A 27,507-nucleotide genomic window follows, 5' to 3' on the forward strand; every position below is an offset into this window, starting at 1 on the left:
TTTTTTGGGGGGGAAGACAAACTCTTGTAAATGTGCATGCAGAAACCCAGACTGAACTAAGTTGGGTTTATGAGATAAGAGGGCAGGATAGGAGTCTGTGGGCTTTTTTCAGAAACATGTATGTAGGTGTTAGAAGGTATAGACAGTGGGAGAAAGAAAGCATTGAAAATGGGCGGTAGTTCTGAACTTGCAAGCTGAGGAGTATGTAAACTAATAATGAAGCAGAATTTGTGGAAAATGTCTTGCAAAACACTACAATTTTGGAGTGTTCTCAAGTCACACCATTTGCAGTATCACTGCCTAGCCTACTACAACGAGCGTACCTCAAGTGTGGTTTTAATCTGTCTCCAGTGGATGGAAGGGTTAAGTAAGAAGCTTAGACTATTTTTTTAAGGCAAGACACAGTATAGCTATCAAATTTAAATTCAAATAGTCAGAAAATATTCTAGTTATTTGGATAAAATATTCTGGGTGGTGTCTGGACAATTGGTTTAAATTTCTCTGTAACAGAAATTAACGAAACAGATTCAGAGTGAAATGTGCAGAAATGACCTAAAACATTTTGTACTCAAGGGGTGAACCTTAGCTTGTGCTGCATCCAGATGGAGATACCTTGATCATTATAATCAGCACACTCCATTCGCTGCATTTAAAAACTAGATAAATATTTAATCACAGTGCAATTAAGTCTAGATCATTGCCATTCATTTATAATGAATTGTTTGATAGGATCTAATACAGTACCGATACACTAATACATTCATGAGACAGGCCAAACAGATTTATTTATTTATTTATTTATTTATTTATTTACTTACTTTAAGCTGATATTTTAAGAATGTTAATTCTTAACCATTCTTGTTAATTCTTAACAAGATGTTGGTAACCTTTATTTTTACTGGTTTCTTGCATAAGCTGATCTATTCTGTAACAGTCAACTAGTATTATCCATATTCCTTATAGTCTGTGAGGATGTTCCTTCATGCCTATTCTCTTCAATTTTAAATAGACAAATAAATAGCAAGCTATAACAATAATAAATATTTTTGTTCTAAAATTAATTTGCCTTCTAACAGCAAATAAACTCAACAGTGGCAAATTCCAGGAGGAATCAGTCTGAAATGTATTGATCTGTAGTAGTTATGGGTATTTTTATCGTTTGTTTTAGAAATATTAATGTATGCTGAGCTCGCAGGGATTTCTCATTAAAATTTGGAAGAACTGAGGGATGAAGGGTGAGGTACTTCAGGCTACATCAAGGTTGACTTCTTTAAGTTTTAGTTAAAATGTGACATGTTGTTATTGGAGCCATTCCAGAGTGCTCCAGTAAAATACAAAATGAGCCATACATGGCTTAGGTGTTTATGTAAATACTGAACCCAGACTGTATTTAAGGGCAAAAATAAACAAGCAAATATAGAAAAGTGTGAGTAAGAGAGCAACTATGAGACTGCAACATATTCGTATGTTACTGAAGATGCACTCCTATAGAATGAGCTTTTGACAATAAGAAGCCATTTCTGTGATGACAGCTATTTCTGACATAAGGTCAGTAGCACATCTGCTGGGAACTCTCTCCTTGAATGTCCTTGATGTGGCATCGTGCAAAACAAGCATTTGAATTATGGTTGGAGCTTCAGGTAGTTAAAAAATATGTTGTTCTTTGCATCCAGCTATGTCAGGAATGTTCTTCAGAAATGTCTAAATGTAGACATAATCCTCATAATACATGAGCAGCAGATAAGTCTTAGGCACGGAGTGGCTCAGTGTGTGTTAGTGAGACCTGATGTGGTCTATTCCCAGAACATAAGTGATGCTGGGTCGTTTTTGCCAAGTGGTTGAAATGGTCTTAATCTAATGTAACATATCTCCCATACAGATGTGCAACTGTTGTCATTCAATAGCCAGCCTCTGTGTCAGGCAAACCCTTCATAATCATGTTAACAAATTAAAAGGCAAAGTTATAAATGTGGCTATGATCACAGACCCTGAAAAGCTTTTATTATATTCCCACTCATTTCATACATTTTTCTGTTGTTATTAGCAGGGATATTTCTGCAGGTTTTGAGTTCTCATTTATGTGTTTCTGTGGGAGGCAGACTCTTCCAAATGGGGTTGTTTTATATTTTGGATTTGTATCTGACAAATTTTAAAGTCTAGAAGCTCAAATTGGAAGGGCATAGTTTTGAAAAATCCTTTTGGATTGAGTTCTGTAAGGATCATAGAATCATATAATTACCCAGGTTGGAAAAGACCTTGAAGATTATCAAGTCCAGCCGCAGCCTAACCATTGTACCCTAACTCTAACAACCCTCTGTTAAATCATATCCCTGAGCGCCACATCCAGACGGCTCTTAAACACATCCAGGGATGGTGATTCAACCACCTCCCTGGGAGCCTATTCCAGTACTTAACTACCCTTTCTGTAAAGAAGTGCTTCCTAATATCCAACCTAAACTTGCCCTGGTGCAACTTGAGGCCATAATGATGAATGAAGACGAATGAAAAAGGTTGGTACAGTTTGGAATGTAGTTCCTCATTCGTGCATGTACACATGATATAAGCATCTTTTATAACTGTGTGGAGAAGGTACATCATAGAGCTGATTATCCTAAATGTGTAGATCCAGAGATTAAGCTCATCTCAAATATTTATGAAATATATGTGTAGTGCATGTTTTTGGTTGTTCCTGTTTTGGGATTCTTCAGCATTCTTAAGAAGTTGCAGGAACCAATGGACTGCAGAGATGTGGTACTGTATTAGCTGGTTAATACATCAAATTCAGTATTATAGTCCAAAACATTCTGGGATGATTTTTCCCTTCTTGATCCCCAGCAACAGGGACATTAATCATTCCCACAAAGGTGAAGGAAGTCACATGTGCCACTGACTTCTTTATATATGTTTGTTTCATAATACAAGAAGTATTTGTATGTAAACTCTGTTACAGTAGAGGAAGCACTTAAATATTAAAGAGAAGAAAGAAATACTTCAAACTGACGTTCAAGCTTAAAGAGGGTAAATTTAGATGGAGTATAAAGAGTAAGTCTTGTACAGTGAAGTGATGAGGCACTTGAATAGGTTGCACGGAGATATGGTTGATGCCCTGTCCCAGGAGACTTTCAGGGCAAGGCTGGACCAGGCCCTGGACAGCCTGATCCAGCTGTGCATGTCCCTGTTCATTGCAGGGGAGTGGGACTCAATGGCCTTCAGAGGTCCCTTCCAACCCTAAAGATTCTTTGATTCTATGATTCTGTGTTAAAACATAGTTAGAGACTGCTGATAAACTTAAAAGATGGAGAGGTAAAAGATGGGATTGACATTCCTATAGATCCAAGAGAAACATTAGTTGTATGAAGGCAAGCAGATTGAGTGTATTTTTCTTCTACAATAAAATGTAAAAATGTCCTTTGACACCTTTTATTAGTTTGGTAGTGACTCCAGTATCTGTTTTGATTTTCATTGGATCTTGCCATATCATCAGAGTAGCATTATCTGTTAGTCCTGCTTTAGTAATATTCCTCAAAATAAATGAAACAATTAGCTCTGTGACTAACATTATCTTCATCTTGATGTATATCAGTGTCGGTAACTAATTTAGTGTTTTTCATTGAAATTGCATTATTGCTATGTGAAGAGAAGATGGATAGATAGGTGTCATCAGAAGTGTTCCCAGTTGTAAATGTGATCATTTTGTGCACATCACTCCACCAGGGAGCATTTTTCTTCTTTCTTTTTTTTCTTTTTCTTGGTATTCATATTCTTCATCTAATCTTGTTGTAAGAAATAATGGCAGTTTGATCTTTGATCTTCCTGTTTTAGCACAGCAGCAAGCACACTTTTGAGGGAATCAGACTTTAAAGAAGACCTGCAAGTGGTATTTCTGAATATCTCTCCCACCAAAGCAGCAGCAGATTCTATGTTTGTGAAAAAACTTCTTGCAGTTGTGTATAGCTGTTGCTGTCTTTAGCTGGTTGAGCAGTGCAAGGGCTGTACTTTTCCATCATCAGTGCACAGGAATCATAAGCTTTTTTTTTTTTTTTCCCATAAACTCCAGTGCATTCTGGAAATTTAAAGGGGACAACTTGTTTCATATCTCCTATCTACAAATGTAAGCAGATAAAAAGCCTTTACAGAGTCTAAGGCTAACCCAAAGTAAATTAATCTTTCATATTCCTCTCATTTTGCAGAAGAGACACTGTGTTAGATCCTGAGCATTAGCTCCTTTGTTCTTCAGGTCTGTTTCCATTGCACTGTGTAGCTTACTTCTGTAGAAATAGCTAGTCTATAGTAAAATTAGCTCATTTACCAAGTAATTGAAATGAGAACCATCAAAATTTCATGTAATTATGTTCACTTAACACATATTGAAGTGTGTTTTATAAATGCTAATGTCTCCAGGGTTTTGTTTGCTTTTGTTTTTGTTTCCCTCAAAACTGGTAGTAGGCAGGGCAGGAAAAAAAAAAAAAAAGATGTTTCCATGAAACTGTCAGGAGAAACACTCAAAAGATATTTGAACAGTCCTCTGTATTACTTCAGAAGAATTTGAGTTCCTTAGAAGACAGAATCAGGTAACAATTTTCCTCTACTGGCTTGTTCACTCTGTGCATTTTCAGTGTCAAAAATTACTTCCTTTTTAAGAAAATGAAAATTCCCTTGCTTTCCTGCCTTCTCTTGCTATAGATGAACTAACGGTCTTTCTCAAATATGTAATTATTTCTTCAGTATTGCATTATACAAGACTTATTTATGAAGTTTTAATTGGCTGTACTTGTCAAAGAAGAAAACAGATGACACAGATCTGCCACGAGCCCCATAGCAACTCAGTACTGAGGTTGCATTTGCTTGATTTCTCCATCTATAAAATATCAGAGATTTAGTCAGAGCAACTAAAAAATTTAAAACCCGTAAAGCTCTAAGTTAACTTTCAATATTTTTCTCCAAAACAGGGTGGGAATTCAACTGAATAACATAATGATGTATTTTGGAATATACTTTTACTTATTATTTTGGCTGATACCCCTGTAAATGCACAAAAGGGTTCAAAGGGAGCAGCAAAGTGAATAGATCTATTGTTTTTAGTGCACAATTAATCTTGCTGACATTACTTTATATGAACAAGGATAAAAATGCCTGGAAAGCATACCATCGAATTCCAGTGCTCATTAATATTGGTCAAATGTTGTTCTCTTTGTGTTTGAAGCTACTTAAAGATTACCTGCAGAAGTATTACAGTGCTATTGATTTAGAAAAACAAATCCCTGAAGCCCACTGTTCTTTAAAAAAATCAGTTGACAAGGGTTTTATTTGTTTGTTTTTCGGTGAAGAAGGATGCTTTCAAGCTTGCTGCTATAGATTTGAGTAACTGAGAATATTAATCAGATTGTCAGGGAATTAATTATCCAGCATTCAATATGTTGTTACTTAAAAGCTCAAGGAAGTTAGATGGGAGCTCTTATCATGTGGCAACAGTGCCCAGATTCTCCATACCAATTTTAGTGTTTAAAATGAAATGATTACTGGCTGAGGACCCAGATTCTTCAAGACACTCAAACCTTTATAATTGTACGTGTTAAACAGGGCTTGCGATTGACTCAGGTTAAAAACATAAATAAATTATATGCTTAGTGATTCATACAATTTAAAAGTCCTGGGTTCCTCGGACACTGATACTGCTGAGAATTAGGAAAAATTAAGTACCATGTTGCAGGCTTTTTTTGTGTTTCAATCATTCATTCTTTTAAATGCAGATGATTCTGTGTCATTTTGATGAAATAAATGTTAACTAGTGAAAATTAGATGATTTTTGTTAACTACTTTCAGTGCATTTAATTAGTATGTTTTGTTGCTCACAAAACCATTTCTGAACCACCAATTTCTGTCAACAACAAAAAAGCACTCAGCATTTATATTAAAAACACTGTTATTGTATGTGTATGACCAAATGACAACCACAGTCAAAAAAACTCATTCATGCCAGTGTTTTCTTCACAGTTGGAAAGTGCTGTAGAAGGCTATGGTCAGATACAAGTACTGGAATACACCAGTGTATCTATAACTGTGCTGCTCAGTTGACCTTTTAAGCCTTTGTACTTTAGAGTGGTCCGAGAAAATGCAAAACCTAAGGAAAATCAATGGAAGTATGCTGAACATGTGCTTAACAAACCATATGGAGAAAGCAGCAAGCAAAATGAGAAAATAATTGTTAAAAGATTTATTGTTCTTGGAAGATTAGAGTTCCACACAAATAGAAATAATTAACATACAGGAGTAACTGCAGTTACTCCCCAAACTGCAGCACTGTGAAAGAGACTTGAAAATATATGTAGTCCATGTTCATTGGGAGACAAAGAAGACTGACAAAGTTCTCAGAGTATTACAGAGGAGAAATAATATGAACAGAAGTTGTGGAAGTTGGAAACCATGAAACTTATTTGACTTTCCAGTAGACTAAGATGTACTCACTGGAATTAAGAGTAGTATACCACTATATTTAAAGTGTAGTGGAGAATGGGAATGGAAAAAGCAAACATGGCAGCAACAACCAGTCTGTCTTCCTTTTGGTCTTCATGATTTTTCCTTTTTTTTGCTATTAAGTACACTTGAAATAGACTGACAGATATTCATGTGTTTTATGTATCAGATTCAGTGGGACATAGTCCATGCCTAATGAAGTGCATAAGCACAATTTGTGCAAGACTGCATCCTAGGTTACACTAAATACAAAGTTGTAATAGAAGCATGTACGTGGTTAGTTTCTCAAACTGCTCTAACTACACAAGCAGTTATAACTGTGGAATGTGTTCTGACAAAATTGTCATTCTGAAAATTTTTGTCCTCTGCAAATTAATGTTTTCTCAGAGAATGTACTTTTCATGAGGTGATATTCTGAATATGTGCTGTGACTCTGAACATCTGTCGAACCGTGAGTTTGTAATTGAAAACATAAATAGCCAGACTCTGAGAAACATTAAACACAGAGCCTCTTTAAACTTCAATCATTCAATTCCCAGTGCTGATTGTCAGTAAATTATGCTGTGGAAAGAACTTCATGTCTTTTTTTTAAAAAAAAAAAAAAACAACATGATTTTAAGTGGGTGAATAATTACTACATTGCAATTCAGCAAATAAAGATTATCAGCTTTTGGGTTACATAGCATAGGTTGCAAATAATATACTTTATACTGCATTTGCAAGTCTTTGCACATGCTAACTTGCATATGAAGCTTTCCAGTCAGTTCTTTAAAATATGGTTGGAAAATTAATTCATCAGGATTATAAAGTATTTTCTTCTGCTAGGAGATATGCTACAGGTACGAGGGCTACTCAGTAAGTATTGCCACCTATTTCATGATGTTAGTTCACAGTGTCAGAGGCAGATGGTAGTAGTATGGCAGTAGAGTCTGAATGCAGTAGATATGCAACAGATGGCAGTGGAAGGGCAGTCTGAAAAAATAAAGTCTGACATGGAAGTGCAAATTAAGCAAAAGTGTGTAATTGAATTCCTCCATGTGGAAGAAATGGCACCCACTGACATTCACTGACACTTGCTGAACACTTATGTTGACCAACCAGTGGATGTGAGCACAGTGAGGTGGCATGAAGTGCATGTCTGCAATGACGACTGTGACAGTGGGTTACCTCCGCTTGTGCAGATTGCTACAAGTGCAGTATGCAGACTGTTGTTAATTGCTGGAGAAACTGTGTAGTTAGTGATGGTGACTGTGTTAAGTATTTTGTAGCTGAGAATTTGCTGTATCTATACAACAGTATTATTGTGACCTTTGTATCTGTTGTACTCATGGAAGTAAATAGGAGGCGTTACTTTCAGAGCAGCGTGTGTAACATTAGTAAGATAATACAGTGGCTCAGGTTGTTTACACACATCACGGGCAGAATAATACGTGGACCAAAAGACACATGTAGTCATTGCAAACTTAACAAATTAGATCTCAGAGCTGAAGCTTAATGTATTTCATGTAGCCAATGTATTGGCTAGTTTGGGGGGGGAAAATATTCACTTAGAAGAATTTTTTGAAGTGGATTTGTTGAAAAGGTACTCTGTGGAAAAGAAAAGTTGGTTTAGTAATTTGACTTCTTGGCCAAATAGTTACGTATTCAAATAAACATACAAAGCCACAGCAAAGGTCACATGCTTGAAAGGTAGGGATTACTCAGAGATAATGTACATGTCGCTCCATGCATGATAGGCACTTTTGATTAATACATATTGGCACAGTGGTATAAAAGTTAGAATGCCTGTTATCTTTAATAGGAGAGTAAGATTTAGCTTCTCTGTCTCCTGTCTTCTCTTACATTAAAAAATAATGTTATGATTAATGAGTAGTGACATGCTTCATGTTTTTTCTTGTTCGTAAAAATCTGTGCTGGCAAGTTATCTGAACTTAGTGAAGGATATCTTTTAGTGGAATAGTGAGGTCTAGATGAGGGATTTTATTTCCTTAATGAGTGTAAAATTATGATGTTTTTTATTATATGTTTACATATGCTTATCTTCTTGCTTTTTTTTTTTTTTTTCTTTTTTATTCCTTCTCTTAGGACCCTGCCTTCCAAATCCGTGTCATAATGGTGGGATGTGTGAAATTAGCGAAGCATACCGAGGCGACACATTCATAGGATACGTTTGTAAATGTCCTGAAGGTTTTAATGGGATTCACTGCCAGCACAGTAAGTTCCACATGGTGACTTTTAAGTATTTATGGACAGAAGCCTTTTTATTAGCTTGCAGTCTTAAAGATCAACATTGGATCTCCCTTTCTTAACTTGTTACCCTTGATTTTGTGATCAAGCTAATACCACTGAATACTGTTACTACCATCAGAAAATGGTGTTATTTCCAACTTACTCAACATAAGAGTGAATGCTTTATGTACATTGTAAAACATCACAAGGAAATGCAACTGCATTTATCGTGGATTTAATGGAAGACAGTATTTGAGATAGTAGAGATAGATCCTTTTCTGTTGGAAGTGTCTGTGCGTTTGTTTTGATTTATGGTATGTAAATATGGAAAGGATAACTGGAAAAAAAAAAAGGTGTATAAATACACCTTCTCCATTTTCTTCACCTGTGTATTTGTAAATCAAGAATAAATGCCTTGAATCACAGTATCGAAATCTATGGGTGGAAGTCCTAAATTTAAATGGGGTTTATATTTAATCATGTTTTAAATGCAATAACTGGACATCTTTTTCCTTATAATATACTAGAAGAATTTCTCCTACTTTCAGATTAGATTGCTAACCATAGGATTATGCAGTTATGGAACTGAAAAGTAGCAATATAAAAAAGAAGAAAAACTGTTGGATTTTGATATTCACTCAAGAGAGGAATGAGTTTACAGCATAATTCTTATTGCAAATGATTGCCTGTCTTTAAACTATGTAACCAGGAGCTCAGGAGTCTTCAGAACAGGAAACAAGGCATGATTATGTCAAAGAAGTGACCTTTATTAAGTATGCCATGAAGTGAATAACACTACAAATTTTTCATCAAGCAAAATGAACCTGTACTGTCTGAAAAAAGTCATATATTACTGGCTTGATGAAAAAACAAGCATACAGTAGTGAATTATGGCATTAATCATAGCTGTTTACTGGGTCCCTATATCCTTTTGAAAATATTCAAATGTGTAACAATTAGCTACTGTTATCCTCCTGATAATCAGCAAAGTACACTTACACTAATTTCTGAATAAAGCAGAGTTCTCACATGGGCAATTCAGATTCACCATGGGGAGAAGACAGGAGCTAATGGGATTTCCAGTAAGATAAATTTGTGTGAAAAGTTAGTCTTTGGGGGAGAATGACATTCAGTCTTTTTCAGAGAGTCTGATTTAAGATGTGGTAATAAACCGTATGCAATATATAGATGTTCAGGGTGTCTCTAAGGACATCAGCTACGAGAAGCAGAGGAGAACCTGACTTTAATAAGGAAAAATCTGACTTCCAGTGGTGCATTTAATGTAACTCTTTAATATGATTTCTCTTTAGCTTAATTCATGAAGTTCCTTTTATATGAGTTCCTCTACTTCATAAAGTTCAGCAGTTCAGTTCTGAATTCATTCTAAATCAAATAAGAAGTCTGTCAAACTAGATCCATCATTAAAATGACCTCACTGAAAGACGTGTATCTTCATCTAAATTGTTAAGATATCCAGAAATCATGTTATCCTTTCTTGTGCAAGGTTTCTTATCTCAGACTTCTCTTATGTCTGAGATACTGTTGCTAAATCAATTAAGTTAAGTGACTGATTTTTCAATCAGGATATGTTCCCAAAGCCAGTATTCTGACATTCTTATCAACAAACATCCTGTCAATATTTCTGCTGTTCCTTGAATTTTACCTGTATAAATAATTAATGTATAAATTACAAAATAGATCATTAGCCAGATCACTGATTTCATAGTAAAGATTTATTGCCAAAACAATATTAATTGTCAGTGGTTATCTATTCCTCAGTGGTAAGAAGTCTGACAAGGATAGGATAGTAAAGACTCCATTGCTTTTCACCTGGGGAGATTTGTATGGAGACACCTAAGAAGCTGCTTCTGTATGACAGTCTGGCTTTCAAACATGCTGTTGACAGTATCTAGTGACAAGGAGAGAGGAATTTGCAAAAGCTTGCTTGAGGCAAGAAAGCAAGTCTCCCTACAGTCTTTCTACACTGAGAAACAGCTCTTCCAGAGAGTAGTTCAGAGCACTTAAATTCCTGAAAATAGCATAAAACTCATGCCCAGCAGGACTGGGGTGTATTCCTTAAGTGCGATGCTCATTTCTAAGAACAGCAGGTAATGTTTTCTTCAGGATCATGCTGACTGAAAGATAAGTTGCAAGCTTATGTGGTAATGTTTTGGTAGCAGGGGGCAGCAGGAATGGCCTGTGTGAGCAGAGCCCATCAGTGCCCCATGTCAGAGCAGAGCAGCTCCAGCTGCTCCAACATGGACCCACCACTGCCAGAGCTGAGCCATAAGTGACTCTGGGTGTGCTCTGGGCGAGCAGAGTTAAGAAAGAAAACACCACTTTGTGACAGCAGCTGGGAGAGAGGAGTGAGCAATGGGAGAAAAGCAGCCCTATAGGGGTCAGGGTCAAGGCAGGAGGAGGGCAAGAGGTGCTCCAGGCAGCAGCTCCCTCCATCCCATGGAGGAGCAGGCTGTCCAGGAGAGCCAAGGGAGCTGCCACCTGTGGGGATGGTGCTGGAGTAGTGCTTGAAAGGTGGATCTTGCATTACAGAGCTGTGCTGGGGAGCGCTTGGAAAGCTGCGGGCTGTGGGACTCCCGTGTGCCATGTGGAATCAGTTCAGGAAGGACAGCATCCTGTGAGAGGCACCACGTTGAGCAGAAGCAGAGGTTGACAATGGAGGACTAGCAGAGATTAAGTGTGAAATAGATGAATTATTCACATACTTAACAAACACACACACAAAATAATCAGACAAACAAACAAAAAAAACATAAAACAGAGTAACATAAGAGGGCTTCCCAAGAGTAATGCTTCTTGTTTTATTAAATCGTCCCATGACATCAGATGTGGATGTTGGTGGTATGGCAGTATCACCTTCCCACCAGTATTCCATTATATTCTGTTGCTGTGTGACAGATAGGAGCAGAGGGGTAATGAATCACAGAATCAGAGAATTTGTTTGGGTTGGAAGGAACCCATAAAGGTCGTCTAGTCCAGCACTTCTGCAGTGAACATGGACATCTATAGCTAGACTAAAGTGCGTATGAAGCAAAGGTGTGTCATTGAATTCTCCCATGTAGAAAAAAAAATTCCTCTATTCATCTTCATTTGCTGAACAATTATGGAGACCAAACAGGGCATGTAGCACAGTGAGGTGTTCCAGCAGTGGTGACAAAGGCAGCGGTTTACCTCTGCTAGTACAGAATGCTATGACTGCAGCATGCAGGCTCATGTTCATCGGTGGCAAAAATGCACAGTTAATGGTGGTGACTATGTTGAACAATAGTATTCTGTAGCTGAGAATTTGCTCAATCAAAATTGTGTTATTGTGCTCTTTGTTGTAGCAACCTATGTAGATAACAAGCGTTATTGTGATTATCATCAAAATAGGTCAAATTGTGTCTGCCACTCAACAAACTGAAATAACTGAGAGGTCCATCCTCAAAAAAGCAAAGTTTGAAACAGCAAAGAGTCCAAATTTAAGTGTTCAGTTTGTTAATTTATATTCTGTTGATGGCTAATGCTGCCGGCCATTTCTAAATGCCTTGCACTCTAAAGAGGATTAAAGCTTATGAAACAAACATGTTTGATAATGTAGGAAAACTCTTCCTAGTGTTATTCCAGCATTCTCTACTTTCTGTCTCCACAGTTTAAATGGTTTGTGTATTTGCAGCTGCCACATCAATGTGTTGAGAACCTGCGCAGCTGGAATAGGGGGCCATGTAAGAGAACATCAGCTCACGTTTTAGTAGTATGTTGAGGTATCATTCCAAGTATGCATAGAGTACTGGCTCTTAGTGCAGGACTGCAGCTGGAAGGGCCAGTTACCATGAATCTGGCCTAGCTGAGATCACGTGTAATCTACAGCTTTGGTTTAGTAACAAATTCAAATGCAGGAACCTGTCCATCTACTGGGGAAGATATATGTGTGAGGAAGCTGGAGAACATTCTGTGGCTTGGATTTTGTTTGTTGTAATGAGCAGGTACTCTTGCTAAACTGATTCCACCTGCAGTTTGGTGATAGAGTCATCCAGAATCCATTCCCCACAGGCGGTTTGCATGCAGCTGTCTTGTTTTGGAGGCTGAAACCAATTGCATCTTGCACAGATGCAGCTTATTCCAAGCCAGAAGCATCCTGAGCCACATGGGCAAATTTAGCATACTAGGGTAGACGCAGATATGCCATGCTAGATGTACACCCTATGCTTCTACTGATGAACACTTACGGTGACTTCTCTTGCAATACAAGCTTAGGCTTAGGGAATTCTAAATCTATCTGAGGTGTTTCTTTTTATTTTTGTGAGTTCTTTTATTGTTATTGAAATTGACTGTCTGCACAGTTTTCATAAGTTATGTAGCTTATATACTAGTACTTATATACTACTATTACTATCAAATACTAGTAACATGCATATCTAAGCACTATAGCTGAATTCTGCAAACTATTTCTCGGTCTGAATAGTTGTTTAGATAAGAAATAAAGAAGGGTAGAAATGCCATTTTCATTTTCAGTAACTTAGAATTTTGCATAGTTAAAATGTAAAAGAAATTAAGCTGTGTGAAAGGTATCTATAAGATATCACCAGGAAAGAAGTTTGTAAGCTTTTTGGCAGTGATTACTGTTGGGGAAGTCAATCAAACATTGTTCCTAACATGAAAACTGTGTAAGGGAGCAAAATGTGGAGCATGGGAAAGGCATAAGCAATGGCTATAAGAGCAGCTTTGCTGGAGATGTCTGTTGCATTCATAGTAGTCCAGTAAAACCTGTGTATGAAACTGCCTGGAAAAAGAAAGAAAAAATCTGTTAGTTGAGATGCATATCGATACAGTTGTCAGCTGAAAACAGAGTAAGATTTGATGATGAATTTCCTTACAACAAGTGTGCAGTGAGACTGAACAAGAGTGACAACAGTTTTGGAGCCGTTAGAACAAACAGACAAACATTAAATTTCAGGAAACAGAGCAGCAATAGGCACTTCATGGGATGAATCAGGATGCACTGCCATGAAGACAGAGCATAGCTTACCCCCTATTTAAAAATGTTAGTTTATTCTATAATAGCCAGAGATTGGCTTAAAGTCTCAAGTAGGAATTACAATACTCCTTCCAATTTTCTTTAATTCCTGTTGGCTTCGGTTGTGTAGTATTACTTATTCTTCTTATTCATACAAACTTGCAATATCTTTTTTTTATTCCTATTGAACATTTGACCTCAACAATATCCTGATACATTGAGTGACTCTGTGTCTTTCAGGGTCTTAAATCATCTCTTTCTTTCTGCATTATGCAAGTAGTAGAAAAGAAGATTCTTAGCGCCTTCTGTACACCACTTATTATATTGCATACATTTGTCATGTTACTGTCTGACTGTTTTCTCTGCAAACAGTTTGCATTGTTTCTCTTTCTTTTTCATAAGAGTTTTTGCAAGAGTTTTAAATGGTGTCTCTGTGACCTTCTTAAAGCCATCTTTGTTATGCAATGGATTTTACTGACACAGCAACCCCCACCAAAGAAAAAGCCGTGCCATTTATGGGGTAGAATATTCTTACAGTGCTTTCTATGTTCTTTGTCTTTCATTTTGTTGGATGTTTCATTTTTTCATTTTAACCCAAGCTGGATATTGAGCTTGACTTTTATTAAGCCTCCTAATTTGATGCCTGAGTTTCTTTTATAAGATATGATAGTGGGAGGAAAGGAGATATTCCCAATAGCTGTTGGATTTTATGAGGATATTGGTCAGAGCAGTGGGATTCTTATGACATGAGACTGGCTCCGCTATGCAAGGACAGGTACTTTCAAAGAGATGTGTGCTTCTGTGTTATAAACGTCACTTCAACTGCCAGTACACATTATAAGCATCTTTTGCAGGAGGGTATATATCTCTTCTCCTAATTACTGTCTTTCCTAAGGATTGCTGTTATTTCACATGGAAAGAAACCGGTGTTCCAAAAATACATGCACTGCTGCTTGATTTGCAAAGGACTTTAGCTTGTTCATGTTTTGCAATAAAAAGATAGCATGTGGGATATATTTTGCTCATGCAGGTTCCCCTTTTTATTTGAATTAATAATAAATTCTGGAAACTGAATACTGAAATACTGAACTCTTTAGATTCAGTAACAGTTGTCTCATTGTAATGCTAACTTTACACATTTCTTCTTTTATAACATAAATACAATATCCTCTTTCAGCATGAGAATAACTGTTTATATTCCCTAATACACTATGGCAAATACTAGCAATGAGTCTTGCTAAAACTGCATTCAGACGCATCTGCAAAAAAGCCCACACAGATTCCCTTTTACATATTCAATAACTAGAGTGCTTTTTTAAAAACAATCTTACATGGCTTCATGAAATGAGAATGTGAAGGAGTGTGTTATGTTTATATATTCTGTTAGAGTCATTATGCACCAGAGAAATATTACAGCAAAACGATGAGCAGTTTGAAGAATTACAGTCAGCTCTTTAGTAGCAGAAAGGGAACTGGACACTGTGATTCATTTGGTCCCTTCCACTCCTTTTCATATGTTTTTCCTACAACTATTTGTGTTTGGAGTTTATATTTCTGAAATATCCTATGCTTAAAGAGATTTTGTGTAAAGGACTGATGATGCACTCATCATTCAAATTTCAATTTGCATCAGTTGAAATTTTTATTCACTGAAAAGAGCAATGAGTGTAATATCTGTAGATATGTTATAACAAATCTTTCTAATTTACTTCTGCATTATTCCATGCAGTATGTACTGTAGAAATATTTTCAGTTTCCTTCAGGATTATACATCCAAGCAAACAAAAGCTATTATACAGGACCTTAATGACGTTTTATTATTTGGTGTTCTTTTTTGATTGTGTTCCCATTCACACTTACAAAAATAGCACGTGCTGTTTTTTCAGCTGTTACACAGGTGATACAGCATTGTTGTCATCACTGGAGAGTACCATGTTAAAGCAGATGTTATTTCCTTTTCAGAGGAAAATCTGCTTTTCTTTGTACTTCACTTTTTATTTCCAAAATCCAGTATTTTTGTTTAAGCAGCTTCTAGAAGTGTGGCCATTGCTGACTTTCATTTTGATCAGTCCTAGCCTTCACTATGGGAATAATCACAACACTGTCCTAGCAAGTATTTGGTATCAGAAGACTCGTCTAAGGAAAACATACTGTAAGTGGAAGAATACTGATTAGAAAAACGAAAGTAATTGCATTTGTTAATGTAGTCCTATAAATAATCTTACCAATATTAACTTCAGTGATTGCAGATTCTTACCTTCAAGTTTGTCTGCTTGTCAAGTAGTATATTTTTTGAGTAAGCCTGCTTATCAGCTGTTTGTATGAGCCCATCTTTCTAACACTGAAATAATGGTTTCTTCTGAGGGCAATGTCCTTGGCATTATGCATGGTTAGAGGCCCTTTTCTGAGAGGTTTGAACATGTGTACTTTGGTACAGCCTTGGAATGCTAAGTGACATGGTACTCTGACTGTTGCAAGTAATCACATTCACAACATTTCTTTAAGAAATTGCAAAAATAAGCTCTTAAGACTGTGTTAACTATATTATTACACCTATAGAGAATTATTTTTGTAATTTCTTAATATCTGCAACTCTGAAATAATAGATGATGTGGGTGAGTGACAGCAGAATTATTGAAAGTTAGAGGGAAAAAACGGGAAACATGAAGATGAGCTTATCATCAGTTCTTTCTACTTGCTCCCTAGTTTTCATGCCCATCATAAGACAGTTTAAGCAATTTTGATGGATTAGGATCAGCAGCAGCTTTAAAAGGAAGTTAGCATTCAGTCTCCATTGCAGTCACAAATTCTTTACCGAGATACCAGCACATTTGTATGAGGAAGATAATGAAGATAAGTGAAATTTTACCTAAAAAGGCAATACTTATGACCTAAAGTTTTGTCACAGAGTAGTATAGTCTGATCCCTCTTTGTGTGAAGCAGCTGTTAGAAAACAAAGATGAGTTTTATCATTTAAGTGTTTTTTTCTATCTTTCTTTTTTTCTTCTGCTACAAGAACTACACTGCTGGGCCATCTGTGTGTGTAGGTTTGTCAGAGATGAAGAATGAAAATACTGTATATGTGTTACAAACATAGGATCGTGCAGTTCTCTGTATAGAATACTTGTATTTCCATTGTTTATTGAGCTGGTTGAAAATTATATGAGACACTTGAATATTTGTCATTTGGATAATTCACATAGCACTCCAAATGGCTGTGCTTGAAATTAAAAATAGAAAAGAAAATAAAAAAAATGAAGGATCTAGTGGTGTTTCTGTACTACAGGCTGAGTGAAGAGCTTGAAGATGGCAAAGAGTACTTTAGCTGCTCTTTTGAAATTTAAGTAGTCATTATTCATGTGAATCACTTTTGAGATCAGTGAGTTTATTTGTGAATAAATAATATACAGATGGAAAGAGGAATATTTTTAGACCTATTACCTCTGAGTTTGAAACATGGAAAAAAACAATGCTTAGACTTGAAGTGCAGTATATCAAGACAGTATTCTAATAGTATATGCCAATTTGCATTACAAACATATTTCCTTTATAAGCTATCTCAAGGAAAACTCATGGTGCCACCACATTTACATATGAATACCCAGGATATTCTTCTATCTTGCACTTATTCTGATGCATTAAATATCTCAATTATTTCTGTAGGACATCTGATGAGTGTTTTAGTTTAGGAGTTCATTTTATTAAAAGTCTCTCATCTCCACTTGGAATGCTTTGCTTCATGTGACAGGGTGGTCTCAGAGCACAAGAACTGGATCCCTTTGAGATGAAAATAATCTCAGATAAAATAATCAGATAGTGTAACATTCCTCATGTTGCACGCCAGGAATCAATATAAAACATTTCAGCAAGAAAACTCCACCCAATTCAGTCTGTCCAGCCAGCCTAGAACTTGTACAGAGACAGTATCCCTGAGGTTAAGCAACACAGCTGTCAGGTCCTAGGGAAGGGGTGGAACATGTAGAGGGGCATAAAAGTTGTAAGTGGCCACTCTCCATTTCCATCAGATTAGATAGATGTTGCAGCTGATGCACATCAGTTTGGTGATTGCTATTAATAAAACTCTGATACTCTTCAGACTTTCTGGAGATGTTACTTGCTATGATACTTTCTGAACACTAGTTTGGATCTTTTGTGATTTGAGGTATCAGCTGTTGCTTATGATTGCAGAAGAACTTCTAATATCTGTGCTCTGGGAACAAAAATATTAGCATTTAAGAATTGCTGTCTTACTAGAAAGTGTTGAAAGTGAATTGACATTGCATGGTCCAGATGTGTATGTATTTCGACATTAAAGAGAATTTAAGTTGCTGCTTGCCTGCTAATAATAGATAAGTTCTCTAATCTTGTCAGATGTCATTTTGACCACAGTACAAGTCAGTAAGGCATCTTGTTCTGGAAATGTGTTTTGTTTGATCCTTTCTTGTATTTAATAGAGTCTTATATGCATACAGTTACTGTGCTCAGGCAGCTTTTAAAGTTTTTATTAAAAGCAGTATTCTCTTCCAATACACATAGTTTTCATTGCTAGAAAGCAATTAGACTGTTTTTTTCATCCATTCTACTTTCTTTGACACTCATACTTAATATCAAAGGGAGTTTTGAAATCACACTGTGGGAAAAGACATACAGTAAAATGCAGGAGAGAAAGTTATGGATGAAGGTAGCTTATTCAAATTTAAAATGTAGAGTTTACAGTCTTCATTTCTGACATCATTTCAATGCTCTTACAGAGAAAGTGGCTCCTCAAGGAAATAAAGATGTTTTGCAGGGATTATACCACCTGTAGCCCTAAGTCCTGATAGAGATGGTATCTGTAAAGGCAATTCCTTAGCTGCTGAACAAAGTCTTGGAAAATGCTGTAACCTATTTAGATAGATCTTATTTGATGTGAGCATCAAACAAAAGTGATGTTGCCTATCTAGCTTTCAGAAATACAAGTCCCAGTGTTTTTAGTTGCAGGACATATAACACTCTAAGAGTTATGAAGAGCAAGTAGATTGTATGCGCTCTGAGATAATAGAGCTGTCAGTTAGGTGGAGACAGAAGCCATTACAATAAATAGATTCCTTCCTGAACTAGATAGTCATTGATGATGTGAGGAAACTGCTTCATGTACATTTTGCATTTTCTCTGGGAAGTGAAATCTGGAATTCTTTTTCATCTTTGCAGAGGAAGCAAGAAAATTACTCTAGTCCAAAAGATAAAATGATTGGTAGGTGGCTAATAAATTCCTGAATTTAATAAATATAGTAAATACCATATACATAGCATGTATGCTTAATGCATATATCACAGAACCATAGAATCACAGAATGACCTGAGTTGAAAAGGACCACAAAGATCATCTAGTTTCAACTCCCTGCTATATGCAGGATCTCCAACCACTAGACTAGGTTGCCCAGAGCCACATCCAGCCTGGCCTTGACTGCCTCCAGGGATGGGGCATCCACAACCTTGTTTGGCAAACGAATTGTGCATTGGAAGGGATATCTGGGTTTTACCTACCCAAACCCTTTATTCAAAGCAGGGTTACTTCTTCCCTTGCTGTGTCACCTGCCAACTTGCAACAAAGGTGCTGAACGATATCAGACCGAGTAGGGAGCCTGGGGTATACCACCAATGATTTGCCTCCAACTGGATTCACTGCCAGAGTCTGGCCATTCAGCTGGTTTTCACTTCATCTCACTGTCCACTTACCTAATCTGCACAGTGTCATTCCCAGCACAAGAATGCTGTGAGACACAGTGTTAATATCTTAACTAAATTCAAAGTGTATAACATCCCCTGCACACCTCTGTCCAGGAAGCCAGTGACATAATTGTGTAAGTCTATGTGGTTGATCAGGGGGTGATTTCCTTCTCATAAATCCAAGCTGAGTACTCTGCACCACTATCATGTGCTTGGAAATGTTTTTCAGGTTGCTTTTTTCCACTACCTTCCTAGGGCCTGAAATGCAGTTGAATGGCCTGTAGTTCCCCAGACCTTTCCTCTTGCTTTTAAGTTTGTATACATGTAGAATGTAAGAAAATGTATACTTATTGTAAGGTTAAAGATCTACATATTGCCTTAATGAATGGTTTGGTTTGATAAAGATGTTAGTATCCAAGCCAAGTGGTTAATCATGCAGTAATTAATCCTTTCATTTAGTAACCCTGCATGCAGATGATTTATAAATGTGCTAGAGGTGTCCATGTATGTTAAATGTAATGTAACGTAGTACTGTGTAGTCACTAGAGGGGAGAAGAGATAAAAGAACTGTGCCAAAAGATCTTTTTTCCTGTTATTAAATCTAACAATGAGATTGATATGAAGTGAAGAACACATTTATGAGTAAGTGGGAATACACATTTTTAGGTATTAGCAAAGCATGAAAATGGTCTGTGAGCAGCACCTTTATGTGCACTTATGCAACATAAATGTACTGAGGTCCCACTGTCAACTTCTGAGAGTATAAAAATTAGATGTATATGGATTGGCCATAAATGAATACACTTGATTCCATGTGTATCAAATGCAGATATGTGAACAAATATAACCATCTGTTTTAGTCATTTTCAAATAGCCATCATCATATCGGCCAGGAATTATTAGTCTAATAACATTTTTTAAAAACACAAGCCATAAATGTTCCTGTATTTAAAAAAAAAGAAAGGTTATCTCTACATTTTCTCTATTCTGAAATGCATAAATAGCCATGTATCTGGGAATATGTGAAGAAAAATATGCTCATTTACTGATCGGGGTTCAAACTTTCTCTGAAAATAATTGGACTTCTTGCCTTGAGCCCGCTTATACTTTGTGTACTAATAGCCCAGCTAGAGGCTATAGTCTAGTACTGGATAATTTAAGGTTACCTGTGAGGTTGGGAATTTTGGAATATAAATTGTAATAAAGACTGATTCAGAAGTTCATTCAAAATTTTTAATATGATTTTTTTTTAACTCAGCTGCAGCTAAAATGATTTGTCAAATGCTTGTTAAATAAATATCCAATTATTTTAATAAGGTTCATTGGAAGCGAAAGGAATTATTGCCATAAAGACATTGCAGCTTCACTGCAAAATTATATGGTAAATTATCTAATGAGATTAAGGTTTCCATGACAATATACATTAAAAATAAAAATAAAAAAAGAAAAACCTGTTTCAATTAATATAAAAACTTTTAAAGTACTGTCTCTTTTAAAACTATTATGAAAAAGAGTGTTATTCCAAAATTCTATTAAATTTAAATTACTTCTTCTGAAAAGCCATTAAATATGTATTTAAACAAGTAAATACATAGGTTACTCTGAAAGTAAAACCTCCTATTTATTTCCATGGAAACTACAACATACAACAAGCACAGTAACACTACATAGTAGAGAAAATTCTCTGCTACAAAACGCTGTTTTTCAGCCATCACCAGTGCATTTTCACCGGCAATGAACAAGAGCCTGCATGCTGTTTATAGCAAATCCGTCTTATTTTTTCAAATAGATGCTATTACTATAACAGCATTTCTGTGAACACAAGTGTAAACTATAGGTAGAATGGATGCTATATGAACTGATACAGAAATAAATTAGTTGTGTTAAAAATATCCTGTTGTAACAAATAAACTTTTTGCTTGCCACATTAATGTTTAGTAAAACAACATTAAAAAATCAAAGTCAAAAATATCCTTCAATTTTCACTCTCAAAACTGTGTTTTCCTCTAAATCAGGAAGAAACCAGAATCATAGCTGTATATTCCAATTTTCTTGAAACAAGCTGACCTAAAATTAAAGGGGATTAACAGTCAACTTTTTCAAAAGTAAGGAAAACAGTCATTGTTTACAGGTGTTTTTTTGTAATTTATAATTATAATATTATATGTGTGTGTGTGCAGTCTAATACATTATATAGTATAACATTATATAATAAATATATATATATAATATAATATGTCATATTATATTATTATATAATAATTACATAATTATTAGGTGGCCTTGCCAAAGCAGAGTAAAGAGGGAGGATCACCACACTCAATCTGCTGGCCACACTCTTTTTGATTGCACCCATGATACCATTGTCCTTCGGGCCACAAGGGCACTCTTCTGGCTCAGTCCCATTTGTTGTCTACCAGAACCCCGAGGTCCTTCTTGGTGGATCTGTTCTCAAGCAGGTCATCCTTTAACCTGTACTGATGCAAGAGAAAATGGACTGTATAGTCACAGCCATTGAGGGTTGTGGTCAGTGGCTCTTTGTCCAGGTGGAGGCAGGTGATGAGTGGTGCCCCCTGGATCTTCATCATCTTTGTCAATTACATGAATAGTGGGATTGAGTGCACCCTCAGTAAGTTTGCTGATGATATCAAGCTGACTTGTGCAGTTGATACAAAAGGAGAAAGGGATGCCATCAAGAGAATCAATGGCAGGCTTAACAAGTGGGTTTAATTGAATCTAATGAGATTTATCAACAGCAGCTGCAAGGTGTTGCAGTGCCAGAGAGATGCATGTACAGACTGGGAGAAGAACTCATTGAAAGCACACCTGCAGAGAGAGGCTTGGGAGTCCTGATAGAAAAAGAAGCTAGACATGAGCCAGCAGTGTGTAATTGCACTAAGGTGAGGAGGGGACTGCAGCACCTCTCTGAGGAGGAAAGGTTCAGGGAGCTGGGCTAGTTCAGCCTGGATAGGAGGAGGCTGCAGACCTCACCGTGGCCTTCCAGTGATTAAAGGGAGCTAAGAAGCAGGAATGTATGGGCTGATAGTGCCAGGAGAAGGGGGAACAGTTTTAAATTGAAAGAAGAGAGATTTTAGATACTGGGAGGAAATTTTATAAGGTGGTGAGACAGTGGCGTGGGCTGCCCAAGAAAGCTGGGCGTTTCTGGAGGTGTTCAAGGCCAGGCTGGATGGGGCCCTGGACTGTGTGATCCAGTGGGTAGCAGCTTGGCTTGTGTCATTGGGGTTGGAACTGGATGGGCATAAAGCCTCTTAGAGTCCAAGCCATTGTATGATTCTGTGACAATATCACGATCCCTATTATTAAGAGTATGATTTTACTTATACTCTGTTCAAAACATCCCTCTCTGAAAAGCTCCACCATGTCTGACTGTTTTTTTGCTTCTAATTCTCACAGATTCCACGTAAAATTAATAATACTTGTTACAGAATTGCATATATGTAATTATATTGGTGACATTTCCTTTCCACCATTGTTTTTTTGTTTGTTTGTTTCAGAAATGCATAAAACTACGAGTACTTTCACCAGGTGAAAAAAGTTGAGATGGAGAAACAGGGAGGTTAAATCATGTCTAGATTTTTACATTGAAATCAGCAGCAGAATCAAAATAAAATACTTGCTTTGATTTTTAATCATACCCATATGTCACGGGTTACTTAGATTTACCTATGCCCATGACAGGGGAAGCCACCCCGTGGGCCCCCCTGCCCTGGAAAGGAGGGGGAAAAGGGGAATGGGATAAAAACAGCAGCAATCTAAGGAGGAAAAGCTTATTTTACTAAATATGATATTGAAATACAAGATAACACAATATAATATAATATAATTGAGGCTAACAAATCGAATGAAACAGAGAGAGAGAGTCCCCAAAAACTGAGAGGCCTACTGTGAACTCTAGGCAACATGGCTGGAACTCTTCCCACTCTCCAAGAAGTTTGAGAGAAGAAGGAGGGCACTCCAGCCTGGGAAGAAGATTATATAGCATCCTGGTCCCGTGACTTATGATTACCCCTGTTGTTCTCTGGGATATGTAGTCTTCTTCTGTGGACTGCACATTCAATAGAAGTATCCATGCTTTACATGATGTTATGATGTGGAATACTGATAGCAAAATTACAAAATTACAAAACCATGACACCATATTATCTCTCATCTGTACTTTCATTCTACCCCCATTAAAATCAGAAAAATCCACTGAAAGTTCTCTTACGGCACTTAAGAGTTTTACAGTGCAACCAGTTACATGACAGGAATTGCAAATCTAGCAAAAACAGTCAAGTCCACAACTCATTTCTGACTTGTGAAAATAATGTAACCTTAGCTCATGTCATTTAAGTCTTTAAAACAGAAAAAAAAAAAAAAAAAAAAATTGTTTCACGGGACTTTGAAAATACATCCTTACATTTCAATCATATGATAACTGCTAACACAACAAAGTAGCATAAAATACATCCTCAGTATCCTGCAGTCAGTTAGGACTAAATCTAGAATATGTTAAAGCTACACTTCATTCTACACCCAGTGCATCTTTCAGGGTCTATCTGTATCTGTCTTTTTTATCAGCTGCTGCTGGCACTCCAGGAGGCAGTTTAACTGTAGGGTGACAGAGCAGTGGAATATTCTGCCCAGAGAGGTTGTGGAGATACTAAAAACCTGCCTGGACACCTGCTTGTGAGACCTACCTTAGGGAGCCTGCTTTAGCAGGTGGTTGGATACAATGATCTCCAGAGATCCCTTCCAACCCATACAATTCTGTGACTGCATGATTCTGTGAAACGTATCCTACTGAATGTTTCAGAAAAGAATCCTAATGAAAAGGATTGTTCTGGAGAACATCTACCGTGATATGTCATATCAAATACTTGCAGGAGAAAGAAGACTTTATATAGAATCATGACATAGCATAATGTTTTGCCTTTAAGGATGGGGAGCAAGAGGCTTGTATTTTTTTGTTCTTGAGCATAAAGCTGTTTTTTTCTGTTCTTGAAAATCAGATAATAACAATATCTGAACAGTGAATCACTTCAGTGTGACATTAGAGTTGAAGTTTCCTACAGGTTATTTGGCACAGATTTTTTAAAGCCTTCTGTGGTCAGGAAACAAGCTTTCAAAAAGCAATCAAACCACTAAATTTTAACAGATGTCTGTTCTGAGTACGCACTGAATACATCTAGTTCGGATTTAATCATGTGTGTTAAGCTCACAGATTTCATGGGAATGAGCTCTAATTCTTTTTGAGCATTTAACTCAGTTGTGCCACTAATTTACTAACACTTGTTTTTGTATTATACACATTAAATCAAGGGATGTTATAGCCAACATTATAGCTTTTTTTTTTTTTTTTTTTTTCTTTTACAGTACAGCCAAGCAGTTCCTAAAAAACAAATTAGTTGTCAATAGAACTGTTTCTTCTGTACTAACTTCTTTGTCTTCCAACAAAAAGATAAGCGATCAATCTGTGCCTGCTGGCTACTTGATGATACTTATTGGTTCCACTTAGCTTCAGTTTTATTATTATTAGTAGTAGTATTTTGTAATTTCTGTGTCTTTTTCGAAAAAATAAGGTACATCTGCAGTTTAGAATTTATTTAGTAAGATACAGGATCATGATAAAAAACATTTAAATGACAGTTTCTGTTGGTAAATATGAACTAGATGTTCATACATGTAGAAGGACTAGATGCGTCTTTCTGTATGTGAATCACTGTAATCTTTTAAACTGTATACTTTAACAGAGTCGATCTCTGTTAAGGTGGTCTTACTAAATCATCTTTAAAATCAGATTATTAACAAAATAAAACCAGTTGAATTGTATGCATTTCAATGCACTGATATTATGTAATAGCTCAAAAAATGTTGGATTTGTGCAAATTGTTACAAATTGGTAGTAACAAAAAAAAAGGGTACATAGTATTGCTTTCAGTTTATTTGTTGGGGAAGTAATAATTATAAATCTCAGTAAGTTCATGGTATTGCAGCACTTAGACAACTGAGTATTCCAGGACGAATATGACATAAAAAAGAGAAACATGAAGACTGTTTTTAAAACGTCTATTAAGAACCATCAAGTAACTACAAGAAAAGCCCAGACTAAGGCCCAGCTAAAGGATAGTTATTCCATACTGTATTTCTCTGTAAGTTTCCAGTCAAAGTCCCCAATGACTGGAAAAAGGGAAGCATCAATTCCATTTACAAGAAGGGGAGGAAGGAGGACCCAGGGAGTTACAAGCTGGTGAGCCTCACCTCTGTGCCTGGGAAGACCATGGAACAGATCCTCCTGAAAGACATATTAAGGCACATGAGGAATGAGTGAGTGCCAAGACAGCCAGCATGACTTCAGAAAAGGAAAGTTCTGACCGACCAATCTCGTGGTCTTCTGTGATGAAGTGATGGCACAAGTGAACAAAGGGAAAGTGAACAATGTCATTTTCCTGGATTTGTGCAGAGCCTGTGACATGGTCTCCCATTACATCCCTATCTCTAAATTGGTGAGGGTAGGCTATTGGTTGGAAAAGGAATTGGTTGGAAGGTCACAGTGAGAGGTTGTGATCAATAGCTCTGTTACCACCTGGAGGCTGATAACGAGCTGTGTTCCCCAGGGGTCAGTATTAGGTCTGATACTCTTTAAAATCTTTATCAGAGACATAAACAGTGGGGTTGTGTGCATTCTCAGCAAGTCTGATGACACCAATCAGAGCAGTGCAGTTGTTCCTTCCTTGATGGAAGGAAGATGTGCTGTTGAAGGAAGGGATGCCATCCAGAGGTACCTTGATAAACTCAAAAGGTGTGCACCCTTGTGGTTCAGCAAGGCAAAGTGCAAGGTTTTGTCCTTGGACCAAAGTAATCCCAGATATATATATGAAACTGGAGAAGAACACCTTGAGAGTAACTATGCTGAGAAGTACCTACAGGTTCTGGTTGATGAAAGACTTAACATGAGCCAGCAGTGTGCACTTGCAAGCCAAAAGGCCAGTGATATCCTGGATACAATCAGAAGGAGGATAGCAAGCAGGGCAAAGTAGTTGATTGTCCCCTTTTATTCTGCCCTTGTGAAGCCCCATCTGGAGTACTATGTCCATACTATGTCCAACACAGGAAGGATGTGGAGCTTTTGGAGAATGTCTTGAAAAAGATCCAAAGGTTGAAGCACCTCTCCTGTGAAGACAGGCTGAAGGAACTAGGATTGTTCAGACTGGAAATGGGAAGGCTGTGGGGACACCTCATTGCAACCTTCCAGTATTCAAAGGGAGTTTATAAAAATGAGGGAAAACAACTTTTTTATGTGGGTAGATAGTGATAATATAAGGGGGAATGATTTCAAACTAAAGGAAGGGAGATTTAGATTAGATATTGAGCAAAACTTTTTTTATGGGGGGAGTGGTGAGGGGCTGGAGTAGGTTGCACAGAGAGGCTGTGGATGCCCCATCCCTGGTGGTGTTTAAGGCCAAGCTGGATGAGACCCTGGGTAATCTGATGTAGTCCTTTATCTAGCGGCTGGCAACTCTGTCTGTGGCAGGGGGTTTGGAGATGATGATCCTTGATGTCCCTTCCAACCAAAGCCATTCTGTGATTCTGTGATTAAGCACAGTTATTAATTAGCAAAAATCTTTTATTTTGAAGTAGAACTCAGCCAGGGAAGTTTCTACAATTTCTGTTTTTCTTTTTTAAACAAAACCAACTTTTTTCTCATTCTTATGTCTGTCTTGATCTCTTTCCAGGTTATAGTTGTGATTCTTCATAAAAGCCAATGAAAATATAGAAATTATACCCTGTTGAACTTCTTTTTTCTATATATTAAACTGACTTTTCTTGGAAAAATATTTGCAAATATTACCACAATACAACTGGGGTATATTTAATGAATGCCTCCTGTCAAGGGTCAAATTGGTTTCCAGTTTGGGTGCTTGAGTCATGATAGTGTGGCTGAGATGGTCCAGCCATTATATCAAGCTAGAAGACAGGTGACGTGAGCTATACCCAAGCTGAGCTGGCAACATATGATGGGGAAGCAAGTATAAAATCAGAGAATAAAGAAAGGGTGTGTGTCTTTTCAGAAGGGAAAT

General features: G+C 36.9%; 1 protein-coding gene across 2 annotated transcripts in view; it reads left to right on the plus strand.

The window, feature by feature from the left end:
• Positions 1 to 27,507, plus strand: part of EDIL3 (EGF like and discoidin domains 3) — a 260,926-nt gene that overhangs the window by 114,887 nt on the left and 118,532 nt on the right. For both annotated transcript variants that reach the window (XM_085528740.1, XM_085528741.1), the window contains one exon: positions 8,560 to 8,688. In XM_085528740.1, the coding sequence (XP_085384866.1) occupies positions 8,560 to 8,688 (129 nt within the window). The remainder of the gene's footprint in view (positions 1 to 8,559; positions 8,689 to 27,507) is intronic.

The sequence above is a fragment of the Coturnix japonica genome, chromosome Z (assembly GCF_054131305.1).
Source record: "Coturnix japonica strain WE chromosome Z, WE-NBRP24, whole genome shotgun sequence".
Lineage (NCBI taxonomy): Eukaryota > Metazoa > Chordata > Aves > Galliformes > Phasianidae > Coturnix > Coturnix japonica.